At 38.8% G+C, this 17,044-nt stretch overlaps 1 protein-coding gene and 2 pseudogenes across 1 annotated transcript; 2 read left to right on the top strand and 1 right to left on the bottom strand.

The window, feature by feature from the left end:
* The first annotated feature begins 585 nt into the window (after positions 1–585).
* Positions 586–3,976, top strand: LOC140945298 (uncharacterized; annotated as a pseudogene).
* A 135-nt stretch (positions 3,977–4,111) lies between these two features.
* LOC140945297 (uncharacterized) lies at positions 4,112–4,834 on the top strand (annotated as a pseudogene).
* Positions 4,835–13,312: 8,478 nt separating this feature from the next.
* Positions 13,313–16,763, bottom strand: LOC140945296 (uncharacterized). Its single transcript, XM_073394339.1, has 3 exons — positions 16,316–16,763; positions 15,890–16,014; positions 13,313–15,445 (listed from the first exon to the last, which is right to left on the bottom strand). The coding sequence occupies exons 1-3, from the start codon at positions 16,761–16,763 to the stop codon at positions 13,313–13,315; spliced, it is 2,706 nt and encodes a 901-aa protein (XP_073250440.1).
* Positions 16,764–17,044: the final 281 nt, after the last annotated feature.

Genomic DNA, 17,044 nt, shown 5'->3' with positions numbered 1-17,044 from the left:
GTACCAAGGTACAGAAAGTAAAAAGAGGACCCCGCAATAATCAAGAAAACATCTACTTAAATTTACAGAGAAGGCAAATAGCCAACATTTCAACGGAAACTGGAAGTGCCACATGCAGTTCTCTGTTGGACGAAGTGTCTGACTTAAAAGTACCCAAAGATTGGAAAATGGTGGAAAACAACCCAAATACCAGCTCAATTGTGCTGCTTGAGAACTGGGAGACATACAATATCAGAGTGTCAACAGAGGTTGTTGTGACCAGGTCAGCCGCTTCAACTGACGCGTTAGTTGAAGTGAAAGCCCATGGTTGTAAAAGGGACCTGGCTTCCATTCTCTGCTGATGGAAGAACGCATTAGCCTTGCCATAGATTGTGTTGAGAAGTCGTCCTTCTGTACAGGAATTTCTCTACAAATTGAAGATTCCCTTCAAGTCTTTATGCCTCACATAAAGACAAGTACAAAACATTGGAACTAGAAACCGAAAACGAAGTCAACAAAGCTTTCTCCCTGAAATGCCTAGTATTCTCCCTTCCTGGCTCGAAGTGTTCAGAGTGTAGGCAGCTATTAAAGTTGCACAACACAAAAATGCAATGCAGGGAAAAACGAGTCGGCATTCACCTAAAATGCAATGAACGGTATTTGAGAGAGGAGGGGATTCTTCAGGTGCACCAGGAGCAGAAGAGAAGGTTCAGTGCAGAAAAGAGGGAACGGTATTGGAGGGAGAGGTTTGAAAACGAGTCCATTGAAGTTCAAAATGATGTCAACAGTGATCTAACCTGTATTTTCCAAGGTGTTGTGAAAGAAAAAGTACCAAAAGAAACGGCTCCCCTTTGGGAAGAACAGAAGAAAATTATGCATATCAAGAGCAAGCGTGGTTACAGGTGGAACCCTAAGTAAGTAGGACATTTTTGTTAGGGTAAATATGCTCACACCAGGACAGTTTACTTGTTTACTTGGTCTTTTTAAGGGACCGATACTAAATGTCTTAGAGAGACGTCATTGTCTTGCAAAGTGTTACACCAAAATGTTGAAACTTTTCATGTAATAACTCCAGGGCCAGGTTGATCAAAGTAGGATTAAGATAACACAGAATTAGAGCGAAATTGTAATTCAAATCTAGATGGTTATATTCCAATTTCCTGAGGATTATTTTGTCTGTAAGTTGATGCTTGAACGCTCTACAATGAAGAGTGAAGAAGAATACAAGAAAACGCTTTTGATCAAAGGAAACATGAACTGGGACTAAAATTTTACTCTGGGTTTGTGTTAATCGGCCTTTGAACAACTGGGTCTAGGTGTCCATCAGAGATTTTTTAGTTCTTTCCCTAAAGGAGTCACTGGATTATACCATTGTACAAATACTAATACCAATCCCCCCACCCACAAGTCATCTAAAACAGGAAAGGCTAAATGGGTATTTCAGCCAGAATTTATTATATTTTTTTGTTACAGACAGGTACTAAATCATGCACGTTACTTTACTTTCAGGATTATCAGACTGTGTGTTAACATGTCCTGCAAAAACCCCCACGTGTTAGATTTATTGTACTTCGTAGCAATCACATGATCGGGTAAATTCTTCAAATGCTTGTTGCTACTATGTGTTACAATAAAATAATAGCGTGAGATATCAAACCATCTTCTACCACTGGCCCTAATTGTTTCATATTACAAAAACCAGAATATTTACAGTCTATATATAGTCATATGGCACAGTTGAGTCTAAATCTGTCAATCGGATTCAGTGACCTATAGTTCTAGCACTCAATAATACCCAAAAAGCTTATTTGGTGTAACTAGCGTATCATAAACCCTTCAATTTGAAATAACACAAAGAATGTTTTGCCTTTATAGATTATACAAGAACAAAATTGAAGAAAACCAGGGTGGAATGACCAGGTGTTGAGGTGGTGCTTAGAAACGGCCCAGGAGAGGGGTCTGAGGACAGAGGTCGAATGGGGAGGCTTCTTGATTGATGAAATGAAAATACAGGTTTGTGTTATTCTTGAGGAGCGATTAGCAAATGAAGGCACGTCCGAAAACCTAAAACTTTCAACTGAGCTTAAGTCGTGGTCGCCTCCATACTAGCTACAATCCCTAATTCAGTAAGATTTAAAAAGTATAATCATTCATTTCATGTCATTCATCCCATCTTGAACTTCACAAGTGGTCATATCAAAATTATTGCTCAAATACACCAGACAAGGACCAATCTTGCCTAGTATAACAGGAGCTACAGTACATGAGAGACATGTATTTGAGCCCAACACTATTTTACAGTGCCAAATGTTGACAGTGAGAATGACAGCCTGACCTTTAATAATACTTGAACAACTGTTTTCTACCTCAATATGAAACATTAACCATTAAACACTATTTTTAACATAGGAAAACCTTGAAATGACAGTTAAAGGTGGAAAGCAAAGGCTAGTTGCCTTTGTTGACCTTTGTGAGGGCCACGATTTAATGTCAAGTCCAGCAGGTATACCATTGTTTTTCTTTCAAAAGTTTGTTTCTGTAATGTATTGCCCACAGGCTCCAATCAACGTATTGACAATATGTTACGAGTCTTGTCTTTTCAGGCAAATATGATCCTCAATTGGCCACATATGTGCTACAATTCATGTTTATGAGTGATTATGGGTTTAGTTTCCCGGTAGCTCAATTTCCATCCGGTGATTGTCTAACAAATGACTTATACTTTAACTTCTGGTAGAGTGTTAGCAAGATGCTAGAGCATGGGTTCACCTAAGTACAGTGTTCACAATCTTAAAACTAAAAAAATATATTTATCAAGTTGATATCATAATAGCAGGTCTCTATTGTGAGGCAAAAAAGAGTAGACAGTGGATTGTTCAAAATTAATCAGGTGAGATTACCAAGAAACAACGAAGAGGAGTTAATGCTTACAACTCCTAGTAGCCTGGTTCAAATTCTTTGCAAGGGCTGCTACAACACCAAATACTAAATATTAAAAAATATATACTTCTGTGTATATTACATAAGTCTCTCTAAATGTAAGAACAAAGCAAGAAATAACATAATTTTATCACAAATATTCACTTAATTGTGTGTTGTAGGTGACTTGACTGAATATACCAAATTTTTGGCGCGAGACTGATGTGATGAAAGTACTGGGCAAATTATCTTGTTTCTAAAAATAAAACAAAACATGAAGCCATGAAAAAAATATGTTCATTTATTGACCTACTCAATCAGTCTCACAAGCATTAAACATTCATCCTTTCTTTTCTTCTTGTTTTTCTCTCTCTCTTGTGTTATACAAAGAATATACTGGTGCATTATGGACGGAGCTGACACAAACAGATCCTGTAGCTGATAAAGTTCATAACAAGTAACATACACACCGGAACACCAATGGTCTTCATCATGGACCCAAAGGTAAATATACATTTTTTTTACTTAGTACCCTTAACATGCATGAATATATCTTTATAAACAATAAGGTTCTTAAATTATGCCAACATCTCAAACATACTGACACAAAGAATTCAATCATAGCCGTATCCCTTACCCAATTTCCTGGTATAAACTCACTAAAAACATTACATCCAAGCATACACAAGGATAATGTACTCTCTACTTTGAAAGTTAGCATTAATGCTACTTTTACCTTGTTTATTCAGCAAATTTAAAAAAACTGACAGGTAGTTTTAATTATTTAATCTTCATTTAGCCCCACATAAACAAAAACAGAAACAATATCGAGAAGAGTAATGAAAATGGAAAGCCGCGGTGCCTAAATATCAGTGGCAAAAACCTGGTTTGGCAGCAATTCCAAGATGCATTTGAATGGGACCAAAAATCATTTAGTATATCACTGCACGAAAAATTAAGCCCTCAGCATTTCGAACTGGACCCAGCATCCAAAATGAGGAACTGCCTTGCTGAGGATGTACTGGATGAAAAAATGCCGTTTCTAATGCAGGTGAAATGTGACTTCATTAATAGATAGGAGTTCTAGCTTGGTAATCTTACCTGACCCAAAAATTTCCTGGTTCATTTACACAGTATAATGGCAAACATTCATAAAGGAACAAAGGTCTTCTTTTGGTTTTTCTCAACTAATTAACTCCACTTTTGGACTAAGATGATCCTTGATAAAATGCAAGCTTGAATCATCTGAACTGTCAACAAACTACCAACAATTGGCAATATTTCATTTTTTTCTTAAAGGGTAATCATCCACAGATGACATAACCTTTTTACTTAAGTTTTTGACACCTATTAATCATAGATCTATATTAATAAATTTGTTTTATTTGTCTTCATCACAAAAATATAAAGAGGATCTGACAAGTCAAGACAATGACAGTTCCCATCTTGATGGACCTATCTTCTTGCTCACGCACACCTCCAAAGTTATTGAACTATTCAACATCAAAGAAAATATCACTTCCACATCTGATCGCAGCCTAAAAGATCTGGACCGTTTCTATAGTTTTATGAGTGAATGGAGGGGAAAAAATGTTGACAATTAATAAATATAGCTTTGTCTCAACCAAGCTCTGGTTTGATGTGCAGTCCATGTGACTGGGATTTAGATTCATGGTGGTAGTAAAACTGCCCAATTCCCAGCATCAGTATCAAACCAGCCCTGGTTAACCAAGATGGTGTGGAAAGCCATTTCTGCCAAGTACGTTCATGCAACAGGCAAAACAACAACTCAACATATCTACGGCAGGAGTCAGCACAAAATTCAATACGCTTTGGGCAAACAACTATTAGCCGTTAGAGTAACGTTGGCAAAGCAAGTGACAACTCACTGGTTCCTTGCTCCTTGCCAAGTGGAAAAATTAATACATCCAGCTAATTTCTAAATACCTGTTAGAAGGAACAAAGGAATCAAATTAAATTTATTGTTAAAGCAGTCCATGTCTGGGTCACTTTGAGCCCCCTCCCCAGTTTGTGTCTGAGTTATGAAAATATTTGTTTCAATAAATATGATTGCCATTTTCATAACTTAGCCACACAATTTCGAAAAGGAAGAAGGTTTTAACTCAGAAAAGGCCTATTCTTTATTACTGTTAGGTTTGTGCGTAATCTATTTTTACACTTTGGACAGTATCCTAAAAAACTGCAAAAAACTTCGGGAATAAACCCTCAGCTGAGGTGTCTTGTATAAGTGGTAACCATATAAATGTAGAAGATTTGTTATTCTAGAAAAATATAGAGCCATTGTGCCAGGTACAATATATTACTTTTTTTAACCTGATAATCTGATCCTAATCCTTACACTTCCAGTTGAGTCATCACCATGTGATGCAATGACCTGGTACTGTGAATCATCCACTGCTGCAGTAAATGGCATCGATCTCTTACTTTGGATGCATCCAATAAGCTTTAAGGCCAGTGCCACTTTGGTTTCACTACGTCTGAAGGACATCTCGTAAGCCTCACAAAGGCATATCAACTATTTTATGTTATTTTATTAGATTCGCCAATTATTGGCAGGGTCACCGCAACAGCATGACACCAATCACTGCGGGCCCGTAACAGTGGAATGCTTAAATTAACGAATGTACTTGCTTTGCTCTGTTTCATGTTGCAAGTAGTTGTGAGTAACCTTTCTGACCTTTATACGGTGGTTAAAATAAATGTTGTAAACATCAAAGCTTCAAGCTTACGTGACAAAACCGAAAGGTAGTATGGAAAGAACAAGATATAACAACATGACAAACGTGCTTCGTATGTTTTCCTTCTTTAAAGACATGTGGAAACGAGGCACTGTGGTGAAGTAGCAAAGAAAATAACCCTCTTAAAAGACTTATCAGGGAGAAAGGTGAAAAGTCAGGGAGGATGGAGAAACGGACGAAAAAATTAGGGAGGAGGGAGAAAAATAGGGAAAAAAATAGGGAGAAAAGAAATTTAACTGCCCGTTCCTCACTCCTCTTGGGAGTAGACAAACATTCATGCTGCCGACAAAGTGGCAAAAGGAGGAATACGAGCATGGTAGCAAGACAGGATTGCAATTTTCGAGTCTTGGTAAAACCAAGTACAGAACTCAGAAAGTCATGAGGGGCATGAAGGAATGCCTTCATGACCATTTGGCTAGAGCATCAAGTTCTAAAGAAAGCCAAACAGGCGAACTGGAATTTATGCAGAGCAGCAAAGATGAAGAGATGAAAGGATAACAAACGAAGCTATGGAAAGGAGAAGACATGGAAAGGCGATTGTTTGTTTGTGAGTCATCTCAGGTTACGGATTTGCTTCAACAAATATATGACAAGTCCAATGGCAGCAAGCTTTTCGATGTTTTTTTTCAATAGCATTATATTATTGACTTATTGTAGTGAGCTTGACCTTTTACATGCATTTCTGGCATGGACAAGTAGCCGTATATTTAATTTTCTGACATATAAGTTATTTAACTGACCCATTTACTTATTTATTTTGTTGTTGTTTTCACTACACTGTATGATTATCCTCACTTTAATTTCAGTCGTTTTATGTGTCATACCAGGTATTCTTGTGCTTACCAAAGTTGAAAAAGGTGGTCTTGGTGCCTCTTTCAATGCAGTCTTCAAATGTAATAGCTGCACTCTTCAAACTGTCAATTTTCAGAGGTCAGCACTAGTGGACGGTTCTAAAAGAATTGTGGTGGGACTTGCGCCAAGGGAGGCATTCTTTATCTCCAGTCTAGCTTTGCCAAATCCTTGGAATAAGCTGTTTTTCCAAGAACAGGTATTATGACATCATCAACCCTATTTACCCACATACCACCACAATACGAGATGAAATGTGTCAAGAGGAAAAGGCAGAATGAAAGAAACAGATGCTAATGTGCTGGAAAGGCCAGTCGTTACAACAGGTGGGGTTTGGCATACTTCACTAAAAATGGTTCTTTTATTACTACGAACTAAACACTGGCGGCTTTTCTGGTATGGGCATAAGTGCATGCAAGGGAAGGATGACGTCATCGAGGAAGAACTCTATGCTGGCACGGCCAAGTCTATAGGAACCTGAGATCAGGCCCAATTTTAGCGGTTCTCATACATTCTCTCTAACGGCTACCATTAAAATTGTGCCTGATACAAATGCTCTCACGTTTGTGCTCGTTACAGCCAGATTTTGGCTGTAAAGCTGATTGGCTGTTAGAACAATGCCACAAGATCTGATTGGTTGTCGGAAATGCCGGAAGTTGAAAGCGCTTATTTCTCACATGGTTGTTTTCACGAATGATCCGTTGTCGGCAGAGAGAAGGATCGACTTTGCTGTCTTCTTTATTGTTTTATGGTGTGATGGTAGGAAAATATGACCTAAATATGTGCCTTGGAAATTCAGAAAATTCATATGGTTGTTAATATCTTCTCAGGATTTGCCTTATTTACGGAACTACTGTGCGTGTATCGCAGAGTTGAATCCCTCTGCAAGTTGTTGACCGCTAACAAGGCGCCTTTTGATTAACAGATAACAGCTAGTCTGATTTTTTACCACGCGTGAAAAATTTGCATACTAGAAAAACAAGCAACGGAAGTACTTTTGGTTGGCTGATTCGGCAAATGACAATAAATGAAAAAAGTGGGTGGCAGATGTTTCGTAGAAGGTTTGTGTCAGGCTCTCTTTTCGTTTCGCCTTGCCTGCCGGAATGTAATTTTCAAAGCGAAACTAATACAGCCTGATATCATTTCAAGTCTATAGAGGGGATCCTTGCTAGGGAATGTTACAAACAGGCTAAGAGGGATTCCACGTCGACACAGTTGGCAAGATAGAGATTCCAGTTCTGCTAAGTCCATCACTGAACACAACTCCAACCCTTCTAAACTGTGTATGCATGCAGCATGCATGTAGCATACACGCATCATGCATGGAAATGGTTTTTGCATGCATGCACTCTAAATTGCATGCTTGGAGAAAATCTCTGCATGCATGCAGGGGCTAACGTTAAATAATGCTTCAATTTGTGCACTCAGAGCATGCAAAGGTACAAAGTTTAGAGAACTAAAAACCAAATTGGTGACCTAAAAATATGATGAACGTATGAAACATATGTTTTGCTTTTAATCTGAATCTTCTTCTTTTCTGGTGTCACAAAATTTCTTCAGCTCTTGTTTTATAAGGCCCTTCAAAGATCACAGTTATATATTATTGTTTACGATAATACCAACCACATGAAACTTATAAATAAAGGTATCTAATTAAGTAGATGGACTAATCCCCTTCTCCAATTAAAGGCGTAATGCTAAAAGAAGAACGTTCGGTTTATCCATATATTTTTTATTGGTTTCACTTATAAAAAGCTGAGATTCTTGTTACACATAGGATTACATGATCTCTCATAATACATCTCTTAATCCAAACTAAGATATTTACGAGTGAAAGAGAGAGAGAGATCCTGACCTGTTTACTGTGCCCCAATGTCAATTGCTAGGAAATAGTTATTTGTCTTCATCCTCCTTTGGGTGCCACATATTCTACAGATATGTTCCATGCAGTTTCTCCACAGAATGTCGCAAAGCATACTCCATGATACTTTAAACACTGTCGTCGATAGTTACAGAAGCACCTAGGTAAAGAGGTTGTGGAATGTCAACACTTTTTTCTACTTCTTCCAGATCGGAAATCTCATCATCTATTCACTCTTGCTCAAAGACATATACCTTGGAATCGCAGTAATCCCTAAATCACACCGTTCTTTCAGATGGTTGGGCTTGGTTACAGTTTTGTCTGATGTTTCAGTCTCCTCCTCAGGGGTATCTTCCTCGAAATAAATACTCTCACTCTGATATTGAGTTATTTACGACTTCTGATTAGTCATAACGCATCTTCACAGTCATTTGCAGTCTCAGTTCGATCCGCTGCGTGCACTGTCGTTGAAACGCACATTCATCCTCAATAAAACTCCCTTTTATATGACCTGCAATTGATGATGCACCTTTTTTTAACTGAGACAGAGTTCAGTCTTTAGGATAGGAAAATTTGTATCCTTTTTCGTCAGTTTATATTTTCGTTTTGCCGGCATGTTTGCACTAAACGGAAAGAACATGAATGATTCTTTCAAGCTACCTTTTGCAGAGAAACAAACCAAGCCTCAACTTCATGTATCATTGTCCAATCAGCTACTTTGTTTACTTGATTATGCAACATACAAAGTACATGACTTGGCAATTGCCTGATGTTAAATAAACTTAAATGAATCCTGCGATGTAACCATGTGAGACCTTGCAAGATAGAAAGAAAATACTTGCAAATGTTTTACATGCTTTGACTGTTACTAGAAATTAAAGACACTACAATAATCCAAAAATCTTTTCATTTCAGACTTGCTTCAGAAGACCTACCCTAAATCTTACACATACTCAGAAGTAAGTACAGTGGTTGGTGGCAGAGATGCCATGCCGGTAAGGACACAGTTGTGGTGTCCCTGCTAAAGAAAAAATAATTTTTCTGCAGGTGAAAGCAAATGCAAAAGTAAATTATATGAAATCAGGACTTGACAGTGCTTAACACAGATAAGTTGCAGTTGTTTGAAAAGTATCAATTTACTTTCCTGTTTAATTAAATCGGTTTCGAATTACAAGTTTTCTAAATATTTGAGGTAAGTTCAATTTTCCCTCCTTTATAAGTATATGGTAAAAACGCAGATGATATTAACTGTTTTCTAAATCAAATTTAGTGTCATTGTGCAAAGAAAAAATGTTTTTGCAGTTTTTTTAAGAATAAATTGACTTTGTTAAAAATGAATTGATTTCAAATCTCAAGTTTTGTAAATTTAAGCTATCAGTTTCTTTGTGAGAATCTTTTTTATAAGTACTATGGTGAAAATAATTAAAGTAGATGAAATTGCCTGATTTCAGAATCAAATCCAGTGTCAGTGTCATGAAATTCAAGCATCCGACAGCCCATAATGATACACAAGAGGGCTCAAAAAATGGAAGTATGCTGGCTAATCTAAACGAGACAGATGTTCGTAGCTCACTGCTTGAAGATAGTCCACAAGACCCTGATATAGTACAAGAAGCTGAAGCCCCTATCACGACATGACAATAGCAAGCCAATCATAATTGGTTCACTGGCCACAACAACTCTATCCAAACAATCCCATCATGACAATAACAGGCAAATTACATCACACAGTGGCCATAAAACATTTCACAGTCATGATCATTAAACAGACAACTTGCTGAAAGAATCACGCCATGACAATAGAAGGCAAATCACAATTGCCTCACTAGCCACAACAATTTTATGCAAACAATTCTGTCATGACAACAAGCAAATTACATTCTTTACTGGCCATACAACATTTGACAGTCATGATCATTAAACAGACACCTTGCTGAGAGAATCACGCCATGACAATAGCAGGCAAATCAAAATCGCCTCACTGGCCACAACAATCCTATCCAAACAACACTACCGTGTATAAATAAAAGTAATCTACTCTATTTACAATAACAGGCAAGTTACAAACATTAAAAAATAATTCCAATGTATAACCCAAAAACCCAACTGTGAGGGAAGTAACAATAAGGAACCCCCAAGGACATACTGAAGAAAACCTGCAAACAAACCACGGATGCCCTTTAGAATAAGCGTCGGTACATAATTTCTTACATAACCCAACCATGCACAAGACAACAAAAACCTGTCGTGAACTCAAAGAATATCACAAACCAAACCGGAGCAAGAAAATGCTAGAAGACCAACATGAAAAGAAATTAATGCCAAAAAACTACACAACCATGTGGATAAAAACGAGTAGCCAGGACTCAAATCTTTACTTCAAGTTTCTCTTCAGCCGTCAATTGACGAGTTTGTTGTCAAGCTTGTGGTGCAGGCACATCACTTCCCAGCGCTGGCTCTGGAATGACAAGTCTTGGAACCTCTTATACCTGGGGCATGGCGAGCTTCACCGTTCGGTTGAGGCATTACCTATCTGAAGTGTTCTTTGCTGAAAATTCGTAGGGAAAAATTGGAAGTTCCACCTTCCTCCTTATCACTGCACAGGACGAACATGGAAACATGCTGTTCTAGTTTTCCATGAACGGGACGCGTTCTGTGATGTTTCCGAGTCGGAAACGAACGATCATGTTTCCGCCACATTTCTATTATCACATTTCCGTTTCTTTCTAGTTCCCGTTACGTTTCCAGTGACGTTTTTTTTAAACCCATGTGCAAGATTGCATGATCAATGTTGCAGAAATTTTGCCTTTGCGTACAATCAAGGTGAATAAAGGTAAATTTACTCTCAAGATCAGGCCATTAAACGGTTCTCATGCATTAAATGCTCACGCGCATGAAACGACCGTTAAGTGCGCGAGGTTGCCACTGTTTTCAATTCTAAGTGATTAAAATCGCAGAGAATACCAACAGCTGTCGATAGTTGCCAGATTGATCTCAATCAGTACTGGCATAAAAATAAAATGATCTTAGGCTGAGAAAACAAGAGAGAATGGGGAGAATGGGGCCTAGAACAGAGCAGAGTGCTGGTCAGTGGACGTTTCTTTCGCGCGTCGTTTATCGGTTACAAATTAAGCCTAGTGGCTCTGGGGACGAGAATGGCGTCCATTTTGAGAGTGATTGCAACGCCTTCAAATATGCAACTTCTGTAGGTTCTAGGAGCATGCAGTCTGTACATTTTTGCTTTCCAATTGCACCACAAGACATCTAAGGGTTGTTATGTATATTTGTTGACGCGTTGGCCTTCAGCAATCAATTGCTTCCCTCGTAAAGTGACCCTTTTCTGACACAGTTGAGCAGAATTTGAGACAAAAACCTCATGATGGGCAAGAATAATTTGAAAGTTGGAGTGTTTGATTGTGCTAAGGCTATCCAAGACTGAATATTGTGATGGAGAATACAGATAGCAAGACGAGGTAAGCTGCTCTGATACCAAATCTAAGGTTCTTTAATCACTGATCAATAACTTAAAGGAGCAGTATCACGAAATTTGTCAAAACTACAACAGTGGAAACCACTACCAATCTCAGTGAAACAAAAATAATGCTCAAAACGAGAAAAGAAGGTTTCAGTAACAAAGCAAAGAGCAAGAGTGAGTACAAATAAAGATTGTTGTTGGTGTTAAAATGAGGAACAGACGGACAGACTTGAAGAAAATTGATCCTTTTGAAACTTGTTAGCCTAACAGTTTTCCAGGCGGTTTCTCAATATATCAACCACTGAAATTAAACGGCTCGTAAACTACTGGAACTCTGGACCTACAAAGTTGAGGGACTGTTGGAATTTTTTGAACCTCTAAGGTTTCTAGGATTGCTAGGGCTTTGGCCTGTTGGGTTTCTAGGACTCTGGTCCTCTGGGAACTTTGGCCGTTGGGTCCTCCGGGACTTTAGGTCGTTAGGGTTTTGGGTCGTTAGGTATCTGGGCCTAAGTGGGCCCTTGGGTTTCTGGGTTTCTGGGTCTCTGGGCCCTTGGGTTCCTGGGTCCTTGGGTCTATGGGTCTATGGGTCTCTGGGTCTTTGGGTCTTTGGGTCTGTGGGTCTGTGGGTCTCTGGGTCTCTGGGTCTTTGGGTCTCTGGGTCTCTGGGTCTTTGGGTCGTCAAAGCATTGGATATTGCAGTTCAACATTAGACGGAAAATCAAATTTAAATATGTATCATGATCATAGGGTCTATGGGTCTATGGGTCTTTAGGTCTCTGGGTCTTTGGGTCTTTGGGTCTCTGGGTCTCTGGGTCTCTGGGTCTTTGGGTCTTTGGGTCTCTGGGTCTCTGGGTCTTTGGGTCTTTGGGTCGTCAAAGCATTGCATATTGCAGTTCAACACTAGACGGAAAATCAAATTTAAATATGTATCATGATCATAGGCTTTCAACAGGAACAATATTTTTTCATCAGTATTTTAATCGGAACAACCACGTACCAAGACCCAATGTATACTTTACATTTCAGTCGCGTCAAATGTAGTTTCCATTGAGAAAATGTTCACAACAGTTGCAATTAATCACCTTCGGTAAAAAATCAGTGCAGAAAAAAATCGTCTTTCAACTGTTAAACTGTATTGTGCACAACGAATGCGAATGCGAATGGGAATAATTCCGGTTTACACATTGACTGAAATTCGATGTATAAACATGACCTGAGTATGAGGAAAAACAATTATCTTCACATTAGCCAATGAATACTATATCCGCAGGTATATTTTGCAGACTGTAGTTTGCAGGTTGAAATAGCCATTGTTAATTATTATTGTTAAAAAGCACCCATGAGTACAATGTATATTTTCTCGTATTTTCTTTGCCAATATTCATAAACAAAACGTCAAAATATAACAACGGCTTCACAGTCACCAAGGAATATGCGTGTTCTAGACAAGTTTCTTCACGTATTTCACGTTCAAGTAGCAATATTTTTCACAGAAAGATTGATTTGTTCCTCAATCAAAAGGAGCGCTAATTCTTTTCGCTGTTTAAGGTGCTGTAGTTTTTGCTTCACTTGTTTTTCGTCTTTCAGGCGAACCAAGTTCAGTTTCAATATGTTCACTGCTTCATTAGCGCTTTTGTTGTAGGCATTGGTTAGTTTAGTGACTAGTTGCTTTGGAATGTTTTTCTCTAGAACTTCGGGCTGGCCCATGACATGCTGAAGCAAGATTAAATTTTCTTCATCTGTCCATTTGCCATCACTGACAGATTCATCGTTATCAATCATAAATTGAAGACCTCTTTTTCTTTCTCCCCCAAATTGGTCTTTGCTTCGTTTCCGTTTGGTGCTCTTTCCAATACTAGTTTTCTTCCCGTAGGGGTTATCGCAACCGTTACACTTGCAGTTTTCTCCACACGATTGCTTTACTTTTAGACATGGGCAACGGGAGGCATACTGGCGACTACCACCCGCTTGTCGTTTGCAGCAAACATTTTTCACTTCTTTGCTATTCATCCCACATGTACACCTTTGTGTGGGCTTCGCGGATACTTCCTCGACGGTTTCCATTCTTTGTTGATTTTCAAAAAGAGCATCGTAGTGTCCCGGTCCCTCTCGGCTATACGCTGCGAACAGACAGAAATCACTGCATCCCTCAGCGAATTCATCGGGAGTGACATTTATAACCGGATAATTTTCAATCGATGTTAAAAGAATCAAAGGTATCTTTAGCACATTTACAGTCCCCTTAACCATCAAATCACCCACTTCACCCGAAAACACTCCTGGCTGAAGAAATTGTTTAACACGCTCTTCCCATTCTTGCATTCCGTATTCCTGTACAAAGTCAACATACTTTTCTTTGTTATAAACAAGTTCATGCACCATCATAGCCCTTAGCTTTATTGCCATTTCTTCGATGTTATCAATTTGAATCAGTCCGAGTGATGTAAAATGGTTCTTAAGAGCACTATGGGATCCAACGTTTAAAACATTAAATCCCATAGCCTTAAAAAAGCAATCGCCATCTCTTGGCATAGGGTGTAATTCCATTCCAAATTGTTCAGCGACTGTGGCTACAACGCTGCGACTTTTATCGGGCTCCAAATTTCCTCCTCCAGAATTTTTCAGCATGTACTTAACAATGTCAGCTTCAAAAAATAACTGGTACAAGTTAATGTCACATCTTCTGTTGGCTTTCGTATTTACTGTGTTTAAAAAGGAAAGCATCGACAATGCGCGTCGAATTGGGCCTTGTGGTTCTTCTAAATTTCCAGAGACGTTAATATCATCGTTCCCTTTTTTAGCCGTTTTCCCAATTCCGAATGTCTCTTCTGATTGTGTGGACTTGTGAGTTTGTTGAGATAATGGCACCACAACTGGAACACCATTTATCTTGTTCTTTCTTCTGGAATTCCATGAAAAGAAAAATACGGTGAGAAGTGCCACAGCCAACTCCGGCCCCATCTTAGCTCCGGCGAATAAATCGTTTATTTTTTCGTGGAGACATTCATTAATACTTGTTGAGTATCCCGGGGGAATTCCCGAAAGACAGCCTTCATTAATATGCTGTCTTAAATTTTGCACTTGTTCTTGAAAGGACTCCCGCAAAAGAGGATCGTCTGTCAGTTGTGTATCGGAGATGTGTTGCCATTTTTCAGCGAACCGATCAAGATTTCTAATAATGGTTGCTGGGTCTGGGGTAGGTTTCTCCCTCTTCGTCTTTCCGGTATCGTCATCAGATCTATAAACTTTTGATAAGTCCTGCACACAATCCGAGTAGAAACGATGTTGCTTATTTATTGCTTTCGTTATTCTTTGAACCGCATGGAAGATATCCAAACACACCCGCACGTTTGGGCCAAATAACTCGTGTATTTTTTTCCTCCACTTACAACAATTGTCAATGACAAAGAATTCCACTGCTTCATTCTGACTATGTAGTCGTTTCTTCAGATTGTCCAACATTTCCTGAACCATTTCAAATTTCTCCTTCTTTGTTAGTTTCCATGTGACTATTTCGTGATTCTCGTTCAGTACAACGAACAACGAGTTAAACTGCTTGACCCAGGAGTGATCGGCTCGTACTAACCCTATATTAACTGTAACCTGAAAGAAAAACAGTCAAGGATTATTAATTTCTCAAAAATTATATTTGTTATCATTTTCATTACAATTAACGGCCTGTTTACATGGAAGAAGGGTTTCCTGCCTTGGCGGGTGACCCGCCTGTCCATGAGTATAAACTCTTAAGTTTTTCACCTCGCGTTTACATAAAAGGTAGGGTTACCCGCCTAGCCTTGGAGGGTAAACCTCATAGCCTGGTCGAATTTTGCCATATTAACGCTTTTTTTTTTTTAAAGGCATCTCTCATTGAAAAGGATTGACATTAAATCTTTTCGGGAAGAAACTAAAAAAAAAAAGATTGCAAACGTTGGCCTGAAATGTGAATTATTATTATTATAATTATTATTATTATTATTATTGAAAATTATTAAACAATTTTGCCAATTTCTTATTATATCAATTTCTTCTTATTACAATATATTATACCTTAAAAGTGTGGTCTGCCATCAGTGCTCTTGCCGATGTCGAACGCATGGATTCTTCGAAGTCGACTTTTCTATCTTGAAAGTCCTTCAGAAAAATGTCACATAGTAAGTCATCACTTGGACATCCTAATCAAGAAGTCTTGAAATGTTGAAAATAACTCTTCTGTAGATTCTTTCGAATACTCTTGTATTGCCTGATCAAAAAGTTTTCGCCTCAGGTCGCAGTTCCTTTGAAATTCCCACTTTTTCTCCATGCAATACTCAAGCTGATGTTCCATGTACGTTGACTGGAACATATTAAAAGACAGTCCGTGGGAAATGTAACTCCGCAGTCTCTTCACAAATGCTAAAGTGAAACTGCACTTGTGTGTAAGCTTGAATGGCAGATCGACAAAATAACTTTCGCTAAGGTATCGCAAGAAATCACCATCAGTGCTGCGAATGTAATGCCTGTTATGTCCCGCCTTGCAGTAATAGTCTCTTGCAACAAGTAATACTGGTCCATTATCTTCCAAGAGAACACGTGGATTTAAAGAGTTACTCGATCCATCAGTCCAACGCGCGGGCACAACTACATGTCCATGTTCTTCACAAACCAACGGATTTAGATCGAACATGTCGTGGAACTGAAGAAGTGGGTCCCAAATAAACAAATTCGGAAGCGTGAAAGACAACGGAGAGCAACATTCGCTAATCTTTGGTCGGTCTGGGCGTATTTCCGAAAATTCTTGCGTGTAGGAACCTTCCTCGTATTTCCGAACAGTAATTTTGATGTATTTCTTAACGTTTTCGTCAATTTCAACTGAGGTTGAAATTTTCAGCAACATTAAAAATATACCGACAATATAGATTCTGCAGATTGTGAGAGGAGCCATCGCTGAGAAAAACCTTGGCGGTGAAAAATAAATCCCCTAGAGATCAAGATCATGGCAACCGATGGTTTTGACACTTTATTGTCGCGTCAATCAAACCGGCGAGGGTGTGGGGGGGGGGGGCGGGATTTCCTTTTGAAGGGGAAGGGGAATTTTCTGGAGGATTTTTCCTCATTTTTTCCACGTTGATTTTGCATGACTCGCTCTCAGTGCACAATTAAATCGCCCAAAGCGCCCTCCCGAAGGAAAAAAATGGTCGACCCTCAGTCTGTGAGCAGGCTCGG

This window comes from Porites lutea, chromosome 8 (genome assembly GCF_958299795.1).
Source record: "Porites lutea chromosome 8, jaPorLute2.1, whole genome shotgun sequence".
NCBI classification, from domain to species: Eukaryota; Metazoa; Cnidaria; class Anthozoa; order Scleractinia; family Poritidae; genus Porites; species Porites lutea.
The sequence above is the reverse complement of the archived record's forward strand: the minus strand, read 5'-3'. Positions and strand labels throughout refer to the sequence as shown.

Bases quoted from the DNA above. Each gene is read 5' to 3' on its own strand.
- LOC140945296 (XM_073394339.1), bottom strand. From the start codon at position 16,763: ATGGCTCCTCTCACAATCTGCAGAATCTATATTGTCGGTATATTTTTA. The intron at 16,015-16,315 runs GTGATTTCTTGC...CTTCTTGATTAG, and splicing joins TTACATTCGCAGCACTGATG to GATGTCCAAGTGATGACTTA. The intron at 15,446-15,889 runs GTATAATATATT...TTTTTCTTTCAG, and splicing joins TGGCAGACCACACTTTTAAG to GTTACAGTTAATATAGGGTT.